Source organism: Diaporthe batatas, assembly GCF_019321695.1.
Source record: "Diaporthe batatas strain CRI 302-4 chromosome Unknown Contig00012, whole genome shotgun sequence".
Lineage (NCBI taxonomy): Eukaryota > Fungi > Ascomycota > Sordariomycetes > Diaporthales > Diaporthaceae > Diaporthe > Diaporthe batatas.
Genome location: NW_025408559.1, coordinates 519229 through 539965, shown reverse-complemented (window position 1 = coordinate 539965; position 20737 = coordinate 519229). Strand labels below are relative to the sequence as shown.

Below are 20737 nucleotides of genomic sequence, written 5' to 3'. Positions count from 1 at the left end.
AAGACAGGCTGGTAAAACCCTGCGCACCTCGCGAGGCTTGAGAGAAAATATTATGCTTCATTGCGAATACTACATTCATTTATTCATTACTTTCATCGCAGGACGTTCGTCAAGGAGCCCATCCGTTTTGCCTCGACCCATTGCCACCAACCAGAACCATAAACTAACGAGGAAGCTTAAATGCCAACGCTGTCCCTAGAACCAGGAGTCTCAAGAAGCGATCAAGTACTTCCGCCTTATACTTCTGTCTCAACATCAGGCTTCCGCCCGCTCAGGGATCCAACCTTGGTGATCCGACGAACGGCAAAAGTGGCCTCGTCTTTGGCAAATTGAACATTACGCATGGGTTTCCTGTGACATGTCCAGTCAGTAACAGAGTTCAACACATCAAACTCTTCTCAGTAGAGATGTAAGCCAGCCCTTACCATTGCATCAACCCCCTGTGCTGACGATGCAGGTCCCTACTCCTTGTTCTGTAATCCTTGAGCGCTTTGATCGGGCTCTTGCTGCTGTTGGACTTGCCGCTGCTGCTCTTGGTCGTCTGATGCGACAGCTGGCTGCCATGGCCACTGTCGACCGACTGGCGCGCTCCCGTGCTGGACTGATCGCCGCTGGCGTCTCCGCCGCTGTAGACGGAAGGGTCAGTGGTCGCATCGGCGATACCCAGATCGGGGTTGCTCGAGTCCTCGTCGTCATACTCGTATTCGTCGGAGTCTGTACCATCGTCTTTGCCGGGGCTTTTGCCCATCATTTCCACGGGGTCTTTTCCGAAGGCCCCGCTCCAGTCGGTACCGTCCTTGGCGAGCCACTTCTCTTTGTCCTTCTCGTCTGCCTGGGCGAGAACGTCTCGCCCCTGCGTAAGACTGGCATCGTGCAGTTTCTGGATGCTCGGTGGAACCTCTGCCACGACGAGCTCCTTCCTCACGCCCTCGGCGAAGCATGCTTCCCAGCTCTCAATCGTCTCGCGAGAGTCGTTGTCGCTCACAAATTTGAGGTGGTCGCGGTCGGTGCCCGGCTTGAACCTGCCTCGAAATCTGAGTCGTCCAATCTCCTCGATTTTCAGGTTGGGAACATCCCGATAGTTGGCCTCAGTGATATAGTTCTGGCTCAGGCGTGTGCCGTTGTTGCACCGCCAGATGGGAATATCAAAGTCCTTCTCTTCGAGATCGATCAGGTCCTGCAACCACACAGAAGCATAAGTGTCACTGTGCCGTTTCCCAGCCGGGTGGAACTCGAAGAAAACTGGTGAGCGGTAACGATATCGCACAGGAAGCCGAATGTGACCCTCCACATTGGTTGTAGTTCCATCTTCGTTCCTTCTGGGCTGAGACTCCGTGATATCCCACACGAGGCTGCCATCATCGGCCTGCGTACATTTGTCGCTCTTTATCGTGGCGGAACTCCCTCCGGTGCGCAGCTTCAACTTTGTGCGAGGGTTTCCGTCATAGTTGACCGCCTTGAGAGTGTCCGAGAGGAATTCAAACGTTCCGATCTCGCCGAAGCCGAGCTGCTGGGGCGGCAACCTGAGGTCGACGGAGCGGAAAAGGAGCGAGATACGGACCCGCCCGAAGCCGATACCACCGTCGAGGGGGTACCATCGGGTGACCTGACTGCTGGTCAAGAGAATATCGGACAGTTTCAGCGGGACGACTCCGATAATTGGATCGTGCTGTCGGTTGCGCGAGTCCCGAACGGTGACAGTGATAATGGCTGCCCTCCAGTCTCGGATGAATCGCTCTGTCCCAGCTTCAAAGATCGGTTTCGAGGAAACCACCTTGGTTCGGGTCTTGTATGCTAGTTCGTCATTGATAAGGATCGTGCAATATGAGCTCGGCAGTTTCTTGCCCGTCTCCTCCTTGATATCTCCCGCTTCAGGCCTAGCAGGCTCGAATTCTCGCCCCTTCCTCTTGCCCTCTGAGCCCTTGACATTCTCAAGTTCGAGGTTGACAATTTGATGAACCACGACGCTGACAATTCCACTTGGCCAAAGAGGATCAGGCGGCGTGTGGACAACGGCGTCCTCGTCGGCTGTGTCCAAGGAGCCAACGTCCTGCTGAAGCTCCTTCTTATCCTGTAGCTCCTTCGGGAGGTTAGGATCCTTGCCGTCAGTGCGAAGGGCCTTGCGGTATTGCGTCTTGCCAAAGAAGCCGACTTCCCAAGACAGCGTGCCCGGCATGGTACTTTCCGCCTTGGTGCCCCTTAGGGTCGACTGTTGAGGGAACATTTTGCCTGGATGCTGGATGAGCTTCTGAATACTCAGCTCGACCTTGCCCACAACATCGTCCGCGGACGACCTGTCACTGTCCCAGAGCTCCAGCGAGAGCTGCTCATCTGCCTTGATGATATCAGGGGTGACAAGAAGAGCAGCGCACTCTGAAAAGATCGGGTCAAGGTTGTCCTGGATAACACGGGTGCAGTACTGAGGCTTGCCAAACTTGGAGAAGGCGACCTAGGGGTGATGTTAGCACTCATTCGGATCCTGACGTGGTTATTCTAGAGCATTGCGGGGAGCCGTGACTGAAGACTGGTCTTCTCCTGTGGTTCTGACCCTCCTATCAACGTCGTCGCAAAGTGCTTTAGGACTTACACATATATAAGGATCGCTCCCTCCGCCCTCGCTCCCTCTGCGATCCTGTTTCGAGAGACCAGTTGCCTTGTGTATACGGATGAACAGGACGCCGAGGGCTTGCGTCTCCTTCGTGATATCATCACCAGATAGCATCTTGCCAATGTCGAGGGTTAGTGACTTGGGGGCAACGTACATGCCGGCGGCGGTTGCGATTGCCCAATTGACAAAATTGGAGATCAGAGGAAGGTTGAGCACATTGGCACCCTTTTCGATGAGTGGTATGCAGCTAGCCTCGACTCTCGGCAAGCCCATGAGGGTGACGCTCAGTGTCTTTATAAATGGCGGATTAGGGGCAAGAGCCACGCGGAGACGGGCGGTGCAGACCAATCCATTGAGTTCAACCCAGATGGGGAAGGGCACGCCAAAGAGACCTTTCATGCCCAGATAGAAGACCAGTTGCATGCCCATGTTCTTGGCCTTTGAAGACACGTCCGCGCCCGATGGCAGTGAGTGGTAGGCGATGGTTGCCTCGAGATTGTAGAAATCACCGCCCTCCTCATCAGCGGCCAGTTCTTGGGGGTCCTTGGTCTTCTCGTCCTGTTTACGGATCTCGTCTTTCAGGTCCTGAACGTGACTATCCGGGAGGGCACGCAAGCTCAGAACTCTGATGGGATTGCTCCCCTGGGAGATGTCGTTGACCTTGACATTTTCAATCACACCGGGCACACTTGCTTGCATCACATCTTCCAGCGTGTCCGCAACAGCTGCAAACATGTCTGGGTTGATCAAACCCCAGATCAGACCGATGGCCGTATTCATCCATTCGACCGACTCAGGGATGAGGTTGACAACGGCGGTCTCGCCGCGTTGCTGTTCGCTGGACCATTCGGTATCACGGCCCTGGCGAATCAGGTCCTTCACCCAGAGGAAGACACCGGAGGCCACGCAGAACCCCAAGGGAATCAGCCCCCAGAGCGAGCCACCCAAGATTCTTCCAATAAAGGCGATAGAGAAAAAGATTCCAGCACAGAGGACGTTTGCCCGGGCCTCGAGAGCGGCGTACATGGGCTCATAGCTCACGGATGGGGTGGGATGAAAGAGCACGTTGGTCTTTTCGCCATGGATGGGCACATCACTTGTGGTTCCTGGCTCGACCGGATCAGGTGGTGCTGTGATGTCCTGATTGCGCCGATACTCCTCGCCAGACTGGGTAGGGTCTGTCTTGACCGTGGTCTCCTTTCCGAGGTTGGCGTTTGGTACGAATAGCTGGGCACAGGTGAGCAGAGGTCCCTCGGCCAATACACGTTGGTGTCAATGACAGTAACCTACATGTGGGTCGTCGACTGCCTTGACCATCTCAGGTCCAATATCGTCAATCTCGACATCCTTGCCTGTGACGGGATCGCGGACTGTCCTGCGATTCTTTCCCTTGGGCTTCTCTGAGCGATGAGACTTGACCTCGCCGTCGCCGGCGTGGTTCTGCTTCTGTTTGGCATCGATTTCTGCGTCCCGTTCCTTCTTATCTTTGTCCAAGCCTTCCATGAACTGCTTAATGTTTGGAATTCTGTTGGTGCCAGAATAGTGCCCCCCGGGGGCTGTGTGTTCTTGCTGATCCATGTTGCGTATGACTGCAGCTGTGAACAATGGGACGAAGCACTTTGAGAGTTGTGATTCAGGGTAGATAAGTGGCCAAGAACCACGAATACAGCTGGGCGTTGGCGACTGCTCAAGGTCGAGACCGGGCCGTTCTCACAAAGGGCCGGGAGACGGGACCACGACCGTTGGCGGCGACACTACTCAGCAGGAGAGAAGTATGGTACGGGGTAGAAGAGGCCCACGAGCAAGTGGAAGTAGGAGAGGTTGGGAGGAGATGTAGACTCCAGGCTGGTGAAGGAGGTCAAAGAGAGTGCATGAGATTGATTTACGCCATTGGGTCATTGATTCTCACAGACTGAGATCGGCAGCTACCCGTGCTCGATCTGGCCTGTTTTGACATGATTCCAAGCTGAAGAAGCTAGGCTGGTGCGACTTGACGGTGGATGGGTTGGTCCAGCTTGCCAGGCTTGCCCGGCTTGCCCAGCTCCTCGTCGCATCGCAGCGGCAGCGGGAGGGCGGGCTCCTTGGTTTGGCGGGATATGACGTCTTGTCTCATTCTCCAAGCAGGCGGGATCCTACGCCACTCACCTCATAGCACCCACATTTCTCGTCTGCCATTCTGCATTTCTGCTGCCTTTCTGCTTTTGTGCCAATTCCATCAAAGACCCATGTGCCGGAGAATTGGTCAACTAGTCTAGTCTGTCAGTCTGCCGCAACTTTAACCGCGTCCAACAGCTTGAAAGCCTCATCCTTCTACCAGGATGCTTTTGGATGTTGACTAGACTCGGTTACAATATGGAGGTCTTCTTACAAAGGCACCTGTCGTAAACAAAATGGACCAGCGGAGAGGCCTTGATAGTGTTATTCACTTGACTATTGAAGGTCACCTTGAGAGTCTGACGCCCCAGCCTGGGCAGCCTGGCAGCAGCCTGGCCAGGCGGCCAAGGCGGCTCCACCTCCACAACCCTTTCCCTTGGATCCGAGCGGCTGATGTCACCCCTGCCTGCCTCCCGACCACGTACCGAGGATCTTCATTTACAATGGCACCCTAAAGCTTGGAATACTCGTGGCAATTGCCAGACAGCTTGTTCAGGAAAACGCACCCCAGAGTCCGTGACAACAGCAACAGCACTGCACGCACCACCGAACCCGATTGATTCACCACCAGTGCCTTTGTTGTACGATACCCCCAGCGCCCTAATCGCCCCTCTCACCCGCGGCTCATGTCCACGAAGTTCAGCCTGCCCGCCCTCGTCAAAGACACCCGCACCCGTACAAAAAAGTTTAGCAACAAACGCGGTGGTGAGGGCGGTCTCCTGCCCGGCGCATACGGCAGCTATGGCGTCTACAGCCCTTCATCGGCGGCGCCCAGCTTGTGGAGCCCTTATGCCCGTCCTCCTAGGCGCTCCAAGAAGCTCGTCCTGCTCTGGCTCTTCACCTTCCTGACCATCGGCATCTTCACCTGGTACATCTCAACACGGCGCGGCGCCATGACCGAGACCTATGCCGGTGTCTTGACCGAGGCACCGTCAAAGGACATCGTGGTGGATGAATAGGGCATACTCATGCTCGGCGCACACCCAACGGTTGCAATATCCTTGCTCGCAATGGCTTCGTCCAGCCCGTGGAGCTGTCTGGGCCGCAAGAGAGGGACAGTTGATGTGATTGGAGGATGGAGAGGATAGCATGTTGTCTGCGGACGAGATATCCAGCACCCATCAAGTCTCGATGGGCTGGTATATCGACATTGCACAAGCCCGTGGCCGATTGGTGATCCAAGGCATGCGGGCAAGGGGCAGACGTGATGTTTGCGCACAGTCGCGAGATGCGAGCGACTCGACGGCAAATTGCTGCAATGTTCACCGTTATTGTGAAGCTGGAGGATGTGAAGGGATCGCAAAAACCATTTTGCTGCACTCAACGACGGCCCGGGGAATCTGCCGCCCATTATTGGTGTACCTGGCCCTCCCAATCCAGGTAGAGAGTAGCGCTGAACGCGTACGTTGACCAGCTTGACGTATGCGTGGCCCGGACCTTCAAAGTTACATCAAGATCAAGACGCGTATTGTATAAATGTTGCAAATCAACCCAGGAGGCCAATCAACTTTCCATATTCCTCAGCCGCGTCTCAGCGCTGCTACTCGGATTGTGGGCTGCATTACGCTTCTGGATGAACCCGCCTTGGCATGAGATGCGATGAACCACTCCGTGGTGATGTTCAACACGCTGAAGTCGTCATGTATAAACACAGGCTTGAGTGGTCCAAGTGAAGACGAGACTTGATAGTACAGTAATCCTCCAGATGTTCTTGACATCCCTTCACTTGTTTGCTCGGTTGTCGTCCGTATAATCACGTCGCTCTCTCTTCAGTCCGCTCCGGCATTTTATGCCTTCTTGCTGTTTGTTTTTTTTTGGGTAGAGTCCTCCCCAGTGACTCCAAGACAGACCGATGCGATATGTACAACCATCAACCAACGGAAATCATGGTAGGGGCGACCACTCCCTTGATCCTATCTCCGCATCCAGGGGACAGCCTAACAGACAGTACACCGCCTACAAGACCTCACCCACTGAAGTCGAGAGGAAGTCCTACATCGAAGCCCAGCCCTACTGGGTGGGCAGGCCGACTGCGCTGCCATGGCGGCCGGCTCCATTGGCCTGGCGGACTCGGCCATCTCCGACCCGGACACGGGTTTCGGTGACAAGGGAACCGAGGTGGATAAGAGCGGTGATGCCTACCGGTATGTCACGAACGGCCCGTTCTCGAACCTCACGCTGCACATCAACCAGACCGGCTTCGGCGCGAATTACTGCTTACGCAGGGGTGGATATGAGCCAGAGTAGCTTTGTGACCGCGGCCAACACGTCTTATCTCGATGAGTGTTTCGCGAGTGCGGACTACTTGGAGGCATGGCAGTGCCATAGGAAGAACCCTCATGGAGCCGGTCACGCAGGTGTCGGGGCTCTTACAAGTTCGGGGTCTACTGCTCGGCGTTCTACAAGCATAAAACTTTACTGATCGAGTCTTGTACCACATGCAGGATATGACGCTCAACCCGGGCGATCCCCTTTTCTACCTCCACCACACATACCTGGACTATGCCTTTGTGGCAGTGGCAAGCTGTGGATCTTTCCACCCGCCTCACCTACATGACTGGCCACAATGTACCAATGGATGATTACTTGCTTGTCGACGAGGACTACGTCTCCCCATTTCCGTGATCTTGGAAAGGTATGGTGATCAGGGGAATGTCACGACCCTGAGCCACAATCCATGGATGGCGGGCCTGGTTCCCAATGCGACTATCGCTGAGGTACTGAATATCGCGGCCACTTGACCTGCGCCGAGTATATCTAGGCGATGACTTGCAACTAATCCACGAGAAATATGGAGATATACGCACACTCTCTTCACCGGCGAGGTAGAGTAACACTCAGTCGTGAATGGCTAGCAGTTTTGGTTCCACGACCTTTACCTTATTCTTAATTGAGCTGCCCGTGGTCGTGTTCTGAATCTTGACGGCACTTCCAGGAGTCAGGGGGGAACCTTGCATCTGGCCTGTTCATGATCTCAGCCGCTTTCTTCTGCATTGTCATCAGCACCTGAAAGACTTTTGGACAAAGCGACGCCACAGCTGAACGTTGCTCGAGTAGGTTTCGGCACAATTCTTTCTGTACAGGAGCTCATGATTCGTGGGGTATACTGATCAGTATCTTTAAAAAGGTGCATTGTCCGGCTGAGAACATTGGACTTTGAGAACAAGTAGAATGGTAATTCTTTTATGAATCAAGAGGCCGGAGTCAACAAGAATAGCATTGTACACATGCCCTCAATTATTCTTATATTAGTAGGGCAATCATCCTCACTCTCAGCACTCGCAAACCTTACATCCTCATCACAGTCAGTGGCTCAAGATCTGTAACCTCGACTGCGACCTACAAAGTCACGCTTGCACGGTCCATTCGTCTGTCCGAATCTCAATCAAGGGTGAGTGGCAGCAAGCCGTGACAAGAAAAATCGCTAACATGCCCGCTGCCGAGAGACCGGCTGTCAAATTTGTGGACCAGATTATTCTGGAGCGCCCCAAAGGCGTGTATACCGGCGATCGGTGTATTCACAAGCGCAGTAGGAGTGCGAACGAGATGAACGGCGATCCCGTCCGCGAGTACAGCCTCAAGAAGCACAGGCGCGTAGCCTCGCTACAGCCATACATCCGCGACGGAAAGTTATCCGTCGAGGCCAAGGATTGGACTCCCAGACCACTGGTCGACGGAACCTATGGAAGTACAGCCATGAAAGAATTGTGCGAGGACTTCGGTACGCTCGCCACGGACATCACCCAGGGGTTCGCAGAAGGTAAGTGAAGCTAAGCTCATCGAAGCCCGGCTGAAAGATAGGGGAAACAGAAAAATAGACTTGTACAACGAGCCGTTGTGGCCAGGCAATGCAAACGTGATTTGCGACGAGAATTTACATGCTTAAGTGCAAGAAGTGCGCCTCGATTCACGTACCTCTGGTTTCACAGAGCCTGCAGGTTCGAATTAGTATTGGACAGCCAGGCAGGTCTCACCTTGGGCTAGCTCTTCCGTTTTGTCAGCACATGAGAATTAAAATTGTTCCAGGTAGAGGGTAAAGCACCTTTTGAATTTCCCACGTAATGTCTATAGTACTCGAGTCGTGAACAAAGGGCCCCCGTCGTCCATGCTAAACATCATGCCAGACGCACGCCGGCTGCTTTTTGCTTCTTCGTCTGCTGAGCTGTGGCCGACGAGATTCCCGCTTCACCACTAGCATCGAAAATGCTCTTGGCAATACGGCTCTTCTCCTGTTCGATCTTGGACAGCTTCTTGTCTGTCTTTCCCTTGCCGCTAGTCTTGCCGTGGAACTGGTGTGACAGCTCCTTGAATGCCTCCTTCTGATTGAGGTGACGGCCCTGGTCGTCCACATACTTGAGCTCGACATTAAACTGATGCTTCTTGAGAAGTTGCGCCCGAATGTTGGACAATTTGAACTCACGCTCCGCATTCTGTCTGCGGGCGTACTCTTCTCTGTCGCGAGCGTTCATGCGGTCCAGGTGGCCGCTCTTTCGGTCTCGCTCGCGCTGCAGCTTGGCGTCCTCATCTACTTGCGCAATCAACCGCGCCTGTTCCGCGAGGAAGAGCTCTCTTCGGCGGAAGTGCTCATTCTTCTCCGCGCCGCTGTTGTCTTCGTCGATGATCTTGCGCTCTTTGAGGAGTGACAATGTCGCACCCAACCCTTGTGCGACGTATTTTTCCTCATCAACACCTGTTGTTGCGAGTTCTTCTGGTGCTGCTGACACGTCTCTTTCAGCCGACTCCTCTTTGAATTGTGGCGCATTCCCCATTTCCTCGTCCGAGTCCTCGTCATCCATTGCCGTGACAGGTTCTCTGGACTTGGACTTTTTCCTCGGCCGCGAGACCTCGTCTTCTGCAGGCTTGTTTATGGCACTCAGGAATTCTGACGTCTCGTCAAGAATAAGGCCTCCTTGGTCCGCTTCTTGATCATCATCCTGGGCACCCTGGGCGGCCTCCGCTCTGAGCTGTTTGGCCAAGTCCTCTGGCCGAACCCGCTTCTGCTTTTTCAGAGCCTGTCTGCGCTGAATGGATAGAGACGCCTGCAGATCTTCATCATCCACAAACGTGTCGTCGATTGTCTTGCGCTTCCGTGCGCTCGGCGCAGGATCAATGTCCATGGCTTCGGCAGCTGGCGGTTCCTGGTCTCCTGGAAACAACGCATCCTCGTCGTCCCGTTGGCGTGTTGATTTACTCTTCTTCTTCTTTTTGGGCTTCTTGACCTTGATTTCTGAGGGGTCGAGATAGTCAGAGACTGGGGTATCCTGCATGATGTCGACGTCGAGGTTCTGTAGCATCTTCTTCCGCTGGGCTGGGGCCTCGAGAATATCGGCAAGATCTGAAATTGTGCCCTTCCCGTCCAGATTGAAAGTCTTCTTCTTTTTACCGTTGATTTCTTCGTCATACTGAGCCAGAATGCTGTGTTCGCCCGTATCATCAATCTCGTTGGGGTCGTACACAGGCTTCTTCTTCTTCAGGTTCAGCTTTTCGTTGAGCTTCTCCTGCTCCCGTAGACCCAGGTTCTCGAGCTCATCGCCCTCGTCGTCATCGCCCAGGACAGCGCTGTCCTTGAGCGTGAGGATCTGGTCATCGCCGTCTAGGAGCGCCGACATATCGTGCCCGACCTTGACACCGGCGAGGTCTTTGGAAGAGTAGTCGGCGGTCCTCCTGGCAGCTTCGGCGGCGGCGTCTGCCTCCTCTTGCAGCCTCCTGGACTCGGCGATCTTCTTTTGCTTCTTTTTCATGCTCTTCAGCCAGGACTTGGCGTCTCCATCGTCCTCATCGTCGAGGTCGCCCAGGCCCTGCCCCTTTAGGGTGGCCAGTCGTTGGGCTCTATCGCGCTCTTTCTTGATGGCTGCTATCCTTGCCTCGCGGTCCCGTTTGGCCTTCTCGGCTTCGAGAACCTTCCTGTAATTGTCGCCCGCAGCAGCCTCACGCGTCTCTATGGTGCTGGCGACTTCCTCCGTGTCATCCTTCGAGGATTCTTTGGGCGCAGCTGGGGCCGCGTTTGGTACGGGCAAGGGCTTGAGGCCCATCGCCTTGCGGACCTCATTGAGCTCCTGTATCGTGTTCGCATCCATCCTTGCGATGTGTGCGCATAGATCAAAGCTGTGTTTTGAAAATGGATGGGCCCTCAGGTTGAGGCAGATGCAATGTTGGTCACGGCACAAGTAAAAGCGACGAGACAAGGCAGTCCTACACCTTGGACGTGACTTGAAGTTCTGGGAAATGGTCTGTGCATAATTACGTAACACGCCGTCCGTCCCGGTCGCATGCAGCAGCAGGCCAGCACCAGTTGCGCGCACAGCAGGGGCCCTCCTGCACAGCTACAAGCAAGCAGTCGATAATGGGGTGCAGATGTAATTGCGTCCCGGGACTCGTTCTTTATTTCTGACTTGTGGTTACAAACCTGCGACCGGCAGCCTTTCTGCAGGGTTCCTGCGTCCGAGATCGATTGCTGCAACCATTCATTGTCTTGGGGAGACCATGAGCAACCAAAACAAAACAAACTGCAGATCATCCAAGTGTTTCTATCGACAAAGCCTCGTTCCCGGAACAGTCCAAAGCGCCGCCAGGGCTGTGGGTGAGCCTGCGCGTGACCAAGGCGAGAGCTCTACCCTGGGCAACGCATTCTTCTGAATCATGAGCTCTCTTGCCGGGCCGACGATTTGTGATCAGCACTGCTGGCCGTAGCCATGACCTTGCAAACGTGGCAAGCGTGACATTGTCTCGAGGCGGATGGAGCGAGAATAACCGCGGCACCAGGCGGTCGAGGTCGAGATCATCGTCAGCCTAGGCTGCTAAGCCGTGCCAATACCCAGCAGAGAGACACCAAGTCCATTGCAGGAGCTGGCCATCATACCCAAGACATGCGACGACGCAAAACTCGGTCGGCAACCGTCCGGTCGTCTTTCGACCGTGGTCATGCCCTCCTCCTCTTGGTCGTGCTACCTGCAGGGAGTCTGCCACTCGAAAGACTCCCTGTTGCTCTGGGCTGTCCCTCAGCCGCGGCTCCTTCTCCGGGCGAGGCGATTGCCCAAATCGTTCTCGAGTCGGCCCGTTACACGGCGTGGAATTGCATATTCTCCGGGGGCGTGCCGCCGTTCTCAAGTCTCAAGAGGTGGTGTGGTTAGGTGATGAGGTCCAGCGTGCATGATGTGTGTAAGAGTGTGGAAGCGAAGTCCTTTTGAGATTCATAGCCTTTCGGGGTCATCGGTGGTACTGCCATCTTCGTGATAGTGCCGGGAGCCCGAGTGGGTACGGCTCCCGCCCGGACGATGGTTCCCCGCGTTCTCGCGCGGGCTGGGCTGGCTCATTGATGTCTTGCTTGTTGGTGTTGCAGGTCTGGTGTTTGTGTGCACGGCACGCACACCACCTCTTGTCGACAGCAGAGCCTGAGCCGTGAGGGCTTGTACTGGCCCTGAATGGCGCCATCTGAGACTGCAGACGGATGCCACGACGGGCCGATTTGATGCTTGGTTCTGCCGTCAGACTCTGCCTGAGCCGTGACATCGCCCGTGGCTCCGGCGTGTTCTCCATGATCACCTGCCCAGGCGGTAGAGGGAAAGGACCGCTCGATGACACCTACCCCACAAAATAGACGTCAATGGCACAACCTAGACCCCGGGCCCCTACGTGGGGCCCCTTGGGGATCGTGGCGGGAGCCAAGACGACGCCCACAATCACATGGAAACGTTCATCTCATCTGCGCCGTTGTCTTACCCTCTACCCCTGTTGCCCTGGCCTAGCCCGAGAGTGGAAACCCGCAACCGTGCCAGCGGCCGTGTCATTGGCGACGCGACAAGCTGACCCCATCGCCGTGCTTCTTCTGGCCCTCGCTCTCGACGCAAGAAACTCTCGGCTGCGTCCCGGGAAAAAGCCCAAGCCCTGCAAGGCCCCGGCACGACATCGGTGCTTCTTCCTCGATGCTGCCGCCTCGTGACAGTCTCCCACGATGCTGGTTTGTGGAAAGCTGCTACCCTGGAAACGCCATGCACGTCAAGTTGCTTTGTGCCATTGCTGCCCGGCCGTCAACATCGCCACGGATATAAATGGCCTCCCAGATCCATCCCAGTGACATGGCGGTCAACACCACCGCCCTGACAGTCAACAGCTCCAGCTTGGTCCAGCCCATCATGACCGGTCTCACCTCTCTCTTGCTCTTGGGCACCTACGCCCTCCAGGCCGTCCTGGGTCGGCCAGATGCTGGGTTCGTCCGGAGCAACGGCGAGGTCATCAAGCGTTCGGTGGACTCGTTCGTTGCAACCGAGAGTCCCATCGCTCTGAGCCGCCTGCTCTGCAATATCGGTGCAAACGGCTGCTACACATCTGGCGTAGCATCCGGTGCCGTCATTGCATCCCCTAGCAAGGCCAACCCGGACTACTGGTACACCTGGACCCGCGATGCCGGCCTGGTCCTCAAGGAGCTCATTGACATCTTTGCCAATAACTACAACACCACCCTCCAATCTGACATCCAGAACTACATAACTGCCCAGGCCCGACTCCAAGGCGTATCTAACCCATCTGGCTCTCTGTCCAATGGTGCTGGTCTGGGAGAGCCCAAGTTCAACGTCGACCTCAGCCAGTTCACTGGAGACTGGGGTAAGTATACATGGAGCCTTGCAACCTCGTCTTACCTCGACATACCCGGCTAACAAACGCACTAGGGAGGCCACAGAGAGACGGCCCGGCCCTCAGAGCCATCGCACTCATCACCTATGCCAACTGGCTCGTCGCCAATGGCTACTCGTTGACGGCCTCAAACCTTGTTTGGCCAATCATCCGCAACGATCTCAGCTACGTCGCTCAGTACTGGAACCAGACCGGCTTTGATCTCTGGGAAGAGGTCCAAGGCAGCTCGTTCTTCACCACGGCTGCCCAGCACCGCGCCCTCGTCCAGGGAGCTGCGCTCGCATCCTCGCTGGGTACTTCCTGCACAGCCTGCACTACTGTTGCCCCTCAGGTTCTTTGCTTCCTGCAGCGCTTTTGGTCGTCCAGCGGCTATATTGTCGCAAACAGTCAGTGCCCATGCCATCCTCCAGTCGTGACCATATGTGCAGGACAGAATTGACGCAACAGCAGTAAATGTGAACAACGGCCGTACTGGCAAGGACGCGAACTCACTTATTTCATCAATCGCCACTTTCGATCCTGCCGTGGCGTGCGACGCTGCAACGTTCCAGCCGTGCAGTGACAAGGCCCTGTAAGTAACCCTTTTCCCACCATCATCTGCTCCAGCTTGCATTCCAGATCAAAACTATACTGTACTGTAAGAAGGGCAGTCTCTAATCTAAACGGCCGTCTTTTGTTTTGGGGGTGGGGGTGCCTTGGCTCTCTTGGTGTCACATCTTCTGGATTGCTGCAGCTATGAACGGAGATCATCTGCCTTTCAAGCCGTGAACCCGTCAGGGAGTCGACTGACTTTTGATTTCACGTAGTTCAAACCATAAGGCTGTGACGGATTCGTTCCGTTCCGTCTACGGCATCAACTCTGGCATTCCCCAAGGCACTGCAGTCGCTGTCGGCAGATACTCGGAGGATGTCTATTACAACGGAAACCCCTGGTATTTGACCACCCTTGCTGCAGCAGAGCAGCTCTACGATGCCTTGATTGTATGGAAATCCCAGGGTTTCATCCAAGTCACGTCGACCTCTCTTGCCTTCTTCAAGGACCTTGACTCGTCCGTCACTACTGGCACATACCAGTCCGGCTCTTCCACTTACACATCATTGCTCAACGCAGTCACGGCGTACGCCGATGGCTACGTGAACGTTGTGGCAACCTACGCCGCGCCAAATGGATCGCTTTCCGAGCAGTTTGAGAAGTCAAACGGTTCGCCTCTGTCGGCATATGACCTCACATGGTCATATGCTGCCTTTCTGAGTGCGGCCGCCCGCCGCGCTGGCACCGTTCCCCCTTCTTGGGTTGGGGCATCCGGTAACGTCGTCCCTGGAACGTGCTCCACACCTTCAGTCTCCGGATCGTACTCATCGGTGCCCGCGCCGTCTTTTCCTGCATCGCAGACCCCGCAGACCGGCTACAGCACTACGACAGCCACCACGACAAGTGCCGCTCCCACTGGCACTGGCTGTGCCCCCGCGCCATCTGTCCTAGTTACATTCAATGAAAGAGTCACCACGACGTTCGGGGAAACTATCAAGATCGTTGGAGACAATGCTGCTCTCGGAAACTGGGACACCAGCAAGGCCGTGGCGCTCAGCGCGAGCCAGTATACCTCATCAAACCCGCTTTGGTCTGTCACCATTGAATTGGCTTCCGGCGCGGTGGTCGCATACAAGTTCATCAGGGTTTCATCCAGCGGGACCGTCTCTTGGGAGGCCGACCCGAACCACACCCTGACGGTGGCGGCATCATGCGCTACCTCCACCACTGTTTCTTCAAGTTGGCAGTAGAGGGCTAGCGATTGACAGTGGTTGGTGTTTCTGCCCGTCAATCTCAGGGAGGCGGGATGTTTGGGAGGCCGATCTCATTCTTTAGAAGACCTGGGACAAGCAAAGCTAACGACGCACGGCTAGAGTATTTTCCTTGGTCCTCAGACATACACTACCACGCAATAGGAACAGAGATACAATAATACCAATAATGTTGTGCAATATGCTATCATACTTGTAGGGTATCAAAGCACTCCATCTGTTTATGTGTCAAGAAGGGCGGCAGGAAGTCCATTTGATATGCTCCATTACACATTGCAACGAGTCTAGCCTGAGATCTATTCCGTGACTTGCCGCAGGGTGGAACACCTGCTCATAGATGTCAACAGAATGGTGCTTTAGGCCAAAAGACAGAAGTGTTTTCGCAATATTCCGTGGCGAAGCAAGTCATGTTACCATGGGGAGAGCGGGTCTGATCACCCCTTATGCCACCTCTCAAGCGCCGCCATGACCTCCCCGACAGCCCACTCCAGTGTCTCCTCGAATTCAAGGTCCACGCCTCCACCAGGCCCAGGCCGCCCGTGCTGGGCGAGCACTCCTTTCTCCCTCAACACGTCCCAGTCCAACTCACCGCGTTCAACATCGCCGCCCGCGAAGAGCCACCTGTGGGCGTCGACGTAGTTGGGCCAGACGATCTTGTCGACATAGCCGGGCGGGTCCTTCCAGAACCCCTCGAGCGTGACATAGCCGTCGCGGGCCTCGCGCCGCTGCGTCGCCCTGGCGCGCGACACCTGCAGAAAGAGCTTGACGTCGATCATGTCCATGGTGGCTGAGAGCTTTGGCGGCGAGTAGAGGAGGAAGCCGTCCAGGAGGCACAGGCGGAGGGGCCCGCGGCCGGGGGCGCCGGGGGCAGGGGAGAACAGCTCGTGGCCGGGGTTGCCCGGCTGCACCCACTCGCGCACCCTCGTCTTCTGGGCCTCGATCTTGGCGGGCGAGGCGGGGCACTCGCCCACCGAGTTCTGGTCTTCCTTGGAGTCTACGAAGGGCTGCTCCGGGGGAGGCGGGTGGTTGTCTGGTAAGCGTTGCGAAGATGACGGCTTGGCCGGGGGGGGCAGGGGACGACGCAGCGTGGGGAGGCGCTCGGGTCACGCCGTGGCTACTGCGGTGGGCGCAGGCCAGGTCGGGGCCGTTGTTGCTTACCGGAAATGTTCCCTCGGAGCGGATGTGCGACAGCGCCTTCTCCATGTCCGGGATGTTGATGGACTCGGCACAGTCCCAGTCCAGGAGGCCGTCTTTCATGGGCAGTCTGCCAGCAAGGGGTCACTTCCATGCTCATTGATGCCGTATTTCGGTTTTGGGACGTGAGACTGCCCACTTACTCCTCTTCGGGGCGGTAAAAGTCATCCTCGTGCAGCACGAAGCTGTTTGGGAAAATGTCTCGGAGAAGCCTCGCGAGGGTTGTCTTGCCGCTCGAGGAGCAGCCGGACAAACCTATGATGATTGCCTTCTGGCCGCTCATCTTCAGGGAGTGTTGAGAGGAGTACTTGTTCTCCTCAAGCAGTTTGTATTGCGGGGCTGAGATTCCGGTGCGAGAAGACGAGTGAGGTTGAAATTGCCCCGGCCGGGTAAGACGGGAGGGGCCGCGCCGGCTCCGGAAACGCACGGACGCCCCGACCGAGTCCACAAGACATGCCCCGGGCGACTGCCACGCCGGGCGACGGGTCTACCGGCCAGGAGTCATGCTACATTGTCAGTGTTTCCGCTCGCTGGATCTATTCAGCGCCATCTTTGCCTCTACGGAGCAGCAACCACGGTCCTCAGCATGGACAGCTTTCTGGTATAGAAAACAGGGCAGGAATCAACCATGGGGGAAGTCCCACACTCTGCGTGTTGCCAATGAACCGTCGCATTTGTTTTCGGCCGCGTGCATCCTGAGGCTCGAGGCTCGAATTTTGTACATCATGCCCGGGCCTCTTCGTCAGTTGTGCTGCTGAGTGCTGTGGTACCCCTTGTCTGCCATCCAGTCTTGGACCAGGGGGCCCCTGTAGATCGCCGCAGTGACGCAAAGCTAGGGACCTGGCAGCCTGGCCAAGCAGCGGCCGGCCAGGGAAAAAAAGGAGCATCTGAACCCTACCTGCTCAGATCCTCAATGACAAATCCCGTCCTCCCTACCGCTCCTGTTCAACTTCCGACGCTCCCTTCTGCTGTACCGTATGCACTAGCAGTCTTGAGATAGCTGAGCTCCTTCTTGTCGACCCAAACTTCAGGCCGAATCGCCGTATCCCCGCCATCCATCATGCCCGAAGACACCACCCTCGTGGTGATCTCGACGTCGGTCGTCGCCCTTGTCACCGGCTTCTTGTTGGGCATCTACAGCATTCAGGGCTACATCATCACCCCCGAATTCGCCAAGCAGTCGCGTGCAAACTATGACGACCCCGTCGACAGCGACGAGACCGACATCGACGAGGACGAAACCAACATGGACCACGCGCCCAACTGGGCCAACGGCGAGGAGGCGGACAGGAAGCAGGGACTGCGCTACACTGGGAATGACAAGAACAAGGCCGCCAGCAACAAGCCAAAGGCAGGCCCTGTGCCCTCGGTTGAGGACACAGGGGAGGAGTGCAAGCTGATCCTGGTTGTCAGGACGGATCTGGGCATGACCAAGGGTAAGCGTGCCGACCCATCAGCCGCCGTCTCCCCGTTACGAGCATGGCCAAGCTGTGTGCTAACCCTTCTGCCCACCCCCAACCAGGCAAGATCGCAGCGCAGTGCGGCCACGCGACTCTCGCCTGCTTCAAGTCTATCTCCAAGGCCGCGCAGGCCGCCGGGCCCAGCAGCCCCGCGGCCAAGCTCCTGAAGCGCTGGGAGCGCTACGGCCAGGCCAAGGTCGCCCTGCAGACCAAGAGCGCCGACGAGATGCACGAGCTGATGGCCAAGGCTCGCTCGCTTGGCATCACCGCCGAAGTCATCGCCGACGCCGGCCGGACCCAGATCGACCCGGGCAGCCTGACCGTCCTCGGCGTGGGGCCCGCGCCCAAGAGCGCCGTGGACCAGGTCACCGGCCACCTGAAGCTGCTGTAGGGTGGGCATGTGGTCCTGACGCTTCAAGTCTCTGTATGGTTGGGACCGGCGGTTGTCCCGTGATTTGTTAAGGGGTGGGATTTGCATTGCTCGGCGTTGGGGGCTAGCAAAAGACATTGACAAACGGTCTGGTAGGTGGGTCAACTTGGGACAGATCACAACTTGATGCTCGCACATGACATGGTGCTCTCTTGGAATATATTCATTGAACCTGCGCGAGAACAGCTGGGATGCTAGGCTCTCGCGGCTCCAGCATCATCTCACAAATATCATGAGTGTGTATATGCCATCGACATTAGTCTAGTTGACCGCCAGCTAAAATACCGTGTTCCTATCGTGGACTTGGGGCGAGTCCTTTCCTTTGCGCGCGCCGCGCGCTGCCTTCTGCCACAAGACTCAATGTGCTTCCCACACTACACTCTTCGGATGTTCGAACGCCTCGAACTACAGCCCAGAGAACTGAAGTCCCATCTCGAGCAAGGTACCAACTGTGCACCCGCAACATAAAGGGCAGGTATTGACAGCGGTGGTCCGAATGTGGTATTTCGACATGCCGGCTGAGGGTGCGGTGCCTCTCAACGGTCTGGATTAGTGGCATAGACAAAGATATAAAATCACATTGCCTGCCTATTGGGGTATCTGCTCAACCTCTTATTTCTCCTTCCTCGCGAACCGCCCCAGGGCCGGGCCCAGCTCTTCCTTCTGCTGCTCGTGCTGGGCCTTGTTCTTGTTCTGCAGTTCCTCCCAGATCTCGTCTGCGCGCACTCTCTTCTCGTCGATGATGTTCCGCTTCCTCTGCTTGCGAATGTACTTCTTAAGAGCGCCGTTACGCCCGCGTGCCTTGTTCCTGATCTCCTCCTCGATGTTCACGGCCGGCGCGTCGAGGTCTTTCTCGGCCTTCCGCTGCTTCTCCGACCGCAGGTCCAGGTTGCCAATAAAGTTGGGGTCCAGCGCGATCATCTCGGGAGGCAGCTTGTTAAGCAGCTGCTTGACTTCGGCCTCCTGCCGCTGCTTGGCCGTCTCGTACGGGTTAACCTCGAGAGCGTCGTAGTTGGCCTCGCCAGCGCCAGGAACCAGGATCGATGAGAAGCCCTGGTCGTGACCAATCCCGAGCACATCCTCGAAAGGACACCACCGCAATCGCTCCACGGCCTTGCCTTCTTTGCCCCAAGTGAGGTATGGGCTTTGCACCTTTTCTTGAACAGATCTGTGCTTGGAGAAGAGACCCTTCCATATCGTCGTGCTCGTGCCCCAGCCCACTGCGGTAAGTCCGGTATCTGATATCGCAACGGATGATGCGGGAGTCCTTGTGAAATAGGAATTAACCTCCTTGAACATCCGTATGTCCCAGACCGACATCTTCAGATCCTGCCCCGCTGAGACCATGTAACGGCCCTCTCGGTCGACTGCCAGCGACCGGACCGGGCCTTTGTGTGCAAGCAGTTTGACCAGCGCTTCTGAGGAATTCGGTGACCACAATGAGACTGTGCCGTTCTGGTGACCAATGTGACATATTGCGTTCCATGGGTTCTGCGTCAAGGAGCATGGGGCGCCGCCTTTTGTGTGGATTTCGGATACCAGCTGTCCGGTAGAGACGTCTTGGTATTTCAAGTTGCTCGACATGCCCAGTGTGGCTAAGAGCATGTGATATGGCAGAAACTCCATGTGTGAGACTTCGACGTGTTTCTTCAGGCAATGTAGCTCGACGCCATTCCTGTCGTAAATGTAGACGTATTTCTTTTGCGCGACGGCGAAATACTGGTTGTTGTGAAGCCACCGCACATCTGTATAAGGCGGATATAAACTCAGTCCTCGAATCGAAGAGGATACCATAGAGAAGACCTACCTCTGATTGTCTCGCCCAATTGAAGCTCACAGCCTAATTTCCCTTCACGGAAGTCCATCGTCGCAACGTGGCCCTTGCGGCCGGCCAGCAGCAACTCCTTGCCATTTCTCGTGTATTCACAGTGGTATGGACCCAGGTCCTCGAGTTTCAGGTCGAATCGCTTTTGCGCCGCTGCCACGGCCGTCTCGCTTGTGATGTCGTCCTGGCGAACCCTGTACGTTCGCTCGAGCTCATGTTCTGGCTCGAGGAAGCCTGGCGCATTCTCCAACAGAATCTCGGCATCTTTAGCTTTTGAGATGGCATCCTGGTATTTCTCCTCCTGCTTCTTCATGTTGGTGCGCAGCTTCTTGTCCCGAACACCGCGCACGTCGACGCCTTTGCCGCGGCCATAGTCCCGGTTGGCTAGCTTTTGCCGACGCCGCTTTGCTTGTTCTTCTTTCGAGAGTAGTGATGTCCTGGCATGTTGGACCTTCGAGGCACCATTTGGCTCCGTCCGCGTTTCGTCGGCCATGGTTGGTTGTGCAATGACAGTTTTCTCAGTCGGCCTCGGAAATGAATGTCTGGTCGATGCGCAGTCTAGGAACTTTTTCTGAGGGTCGACGACTGATAAGCTGATAATGCGCTGATAAGCCGATAAGCAGGGATGTTGA

The 20737-nt window shown here is 56.1% G+C and overlaps 8 protein-coding genes across 8 annotated transcripts; 4 read left to right on the top strand and 4 right to left on the bottom strand.

The window, feature by feature from the left end:
- Positions 1-39: 39 nt before the first annotated feature.
- KVR01_009964 (uncharacterized protein) lies at positions 40-4695 on the bottom strand. Its single transcript, XM_044786529.1, has 4 exons — positions 3899-4695; positions 2588-3835; positions 426-2449; positions 40-351 (listed from the first exon to the last, which is right to left on the bottom strand). The coding sequence occupies exons 1-4, from the start codon at positions 4184-4186 to the stop codon at positions 237-239; spliced, it is 3675 nt and encodes a 1224-aa protein (XP_044641212.1). The 5' UTR covers positions 4187-4695; the 3' UTR covers positions 40-236.
- A 693-nt stretch (positions 4696-5388) lies between these two features.
- KVR01_009967 (uncharacterized protein) lies at positions 5389-5721 on the top strand (the record flags this gene model as incomplete). The annotated part of the gene is made up of 1 exon (XM_044787803.1): positions 5389-5721. The coding sequence occupies one exon, from the start codon at positions 5389-5391 to the stop codon at positions 5719-5721; it is 333 nt and encodes a 110-aa protein (XP_044641215.1).
- A 2470-nt stretch (positions 5722-8191) lies between these two features.
- Positions 8192-8530, top strand: KVR01_009855 (uncharacterized protein; the record flags this gene model as incomplete). The annotated part of the gene is made up of 1 exon (XM_044789076.1): positions 8192-8530. The coding sequence occupies one exon, from the start codon at positions 8192-8194 to the stop codon at positions 8528-8530; it is 339 nt and encodes a 112-aa protein (XP_044641103.1).
- A 347-nt stretch (positions 8531-8877) lies between these two features.
- KVR01_009712 (U4/U6-U5 snRNP complex subunit SNU66) lies at positions 8878-10839 on the bottom strand (the record flags this gene model as incomplete). The annotated part of the gene is made up of 1 exon (XM_044785024.1): positions 8878-10839. The coding sequence occupies one exon, from the start codon at positions 10837-10839 to the stop codon at positions 8878-8880; it is 1962 nt and encodes a 653-aa protein (XP_044640960.1).
- A 1971-nt stretch (positions 10840-12810) lies between these two features.
- On the top strand, positions 12811-15175 carry KVR01_009665 (glucan 1,4-alpha-glucosidase; the record flags this gene model as incomplete). Its single annotated transcript, XM_044785247.1, has 4 exons — positions 12811-13363; positions 13429-13779; positions 13844-13964; positions 14200-15175. 4 exons carry the CDS (start codon positions 12811-12813, stop codon positions 15173-15175), a joined length of 2001 nt encoding a protein of 666 aa, XP_044640913.1.
- Positions 15176-15630: 455 nt separating this feature from the next.
- Positions 15631-16673, bottom strand: KVR01_010071 (ribosylnicotinamide kinase; the record flags this gene model as incomplete). Its single annotated transcript, XM_044793425.1, has 3 exons — positions 15631-16200; positions 16355-16460; positions 16534-16673. 3 exons carry the CDS (start codon positions 16671-16673, stop codon positions 15631-15633), a joined length of 816 nt encoding a protein of 271 aa, XP_044641319.1.
- Positions 16674-17450: 777 nt separating this feature from the next.
- KVR01_009764 (aminoacyl-tRNA hydrolase) lies at positions 17451-18241 on the top strand (the record flags this gene model as incomplete). Its single annotated transcript, XM_044793372.1, has 2 exons — positions 17451-17826; positions 17913-18241. The coding sequence occupies 2 exons, from the start codon at positions 17451-17453 to the stop codon at positions 18239-18241; spliced, it is 705 nt and encodes a 234-aa protein (XP_044641012.1).
- KVR01_009680 (uncharacterized protein) lies at positions 17805-20637 on the bottom strand. The gene is made up of 2 exons (XM_044790784.1): positions 20088-20637; positions 17805-20025 (listed from the first exon to the last, which is right to left on the bottom strand). Exons 1-2 carry the CDS (start codon positions 20596-20598, stop codon positions 18893-18895), a joined length of 1644 nt encoding a protein of 547 aa, XP_044640928.1. The 5' UTR covers positions 20599-20637; the 3' UTR covers positions 17805-18892.
- Between the last annotated feature and the right edge of the window lie 100 nt (positions 20638-20737).

What these genes read in the sequence shown, in the direction of transcription:
- KVR01_009964 (XM_044786529.1), bottom strand. Translation starts at nt 4,186, where the DNA reads ATGGATCAGCAAGAACACACAGCCCCCGGGGGGCACTATTCTGGCACC. An exon ending in AGGCAGTCGACGACCCACAT is followed by an intron (nt 3,836 to 3,898) that starts GTAGGTTACTGT and finishes ACCTGTGCCCAG; the next exon opens with CTATTCGTACCAAACGCCAA. An exon ending in GGAGCGATCCTTATATATGT is followed by an intron (nt 2,450 to 2,587) that starts GTAAGTCCTAAA and finishes CATCACCCCTAG; the next exon opens with GTCGCCTTCTCCAAGTTTGG.
- KVR01_009680 (XM_044790784.1), bottom strand. Translation starts at nt 20,598, where the DNA reads ATGGCCGACGAAACGCGGACGGAGCCAAATGGTGCCTCGAAGGTCCAA. An exon ending in ATTGGGCGAGACAATCAGAG is followed by an intron (nt 20,026 to 20,087) that starts GTAGGTCTTCTC and finishes CGCCTTATACAG; the next exon opens with ATGTGCGGTGGCTTCACAAC.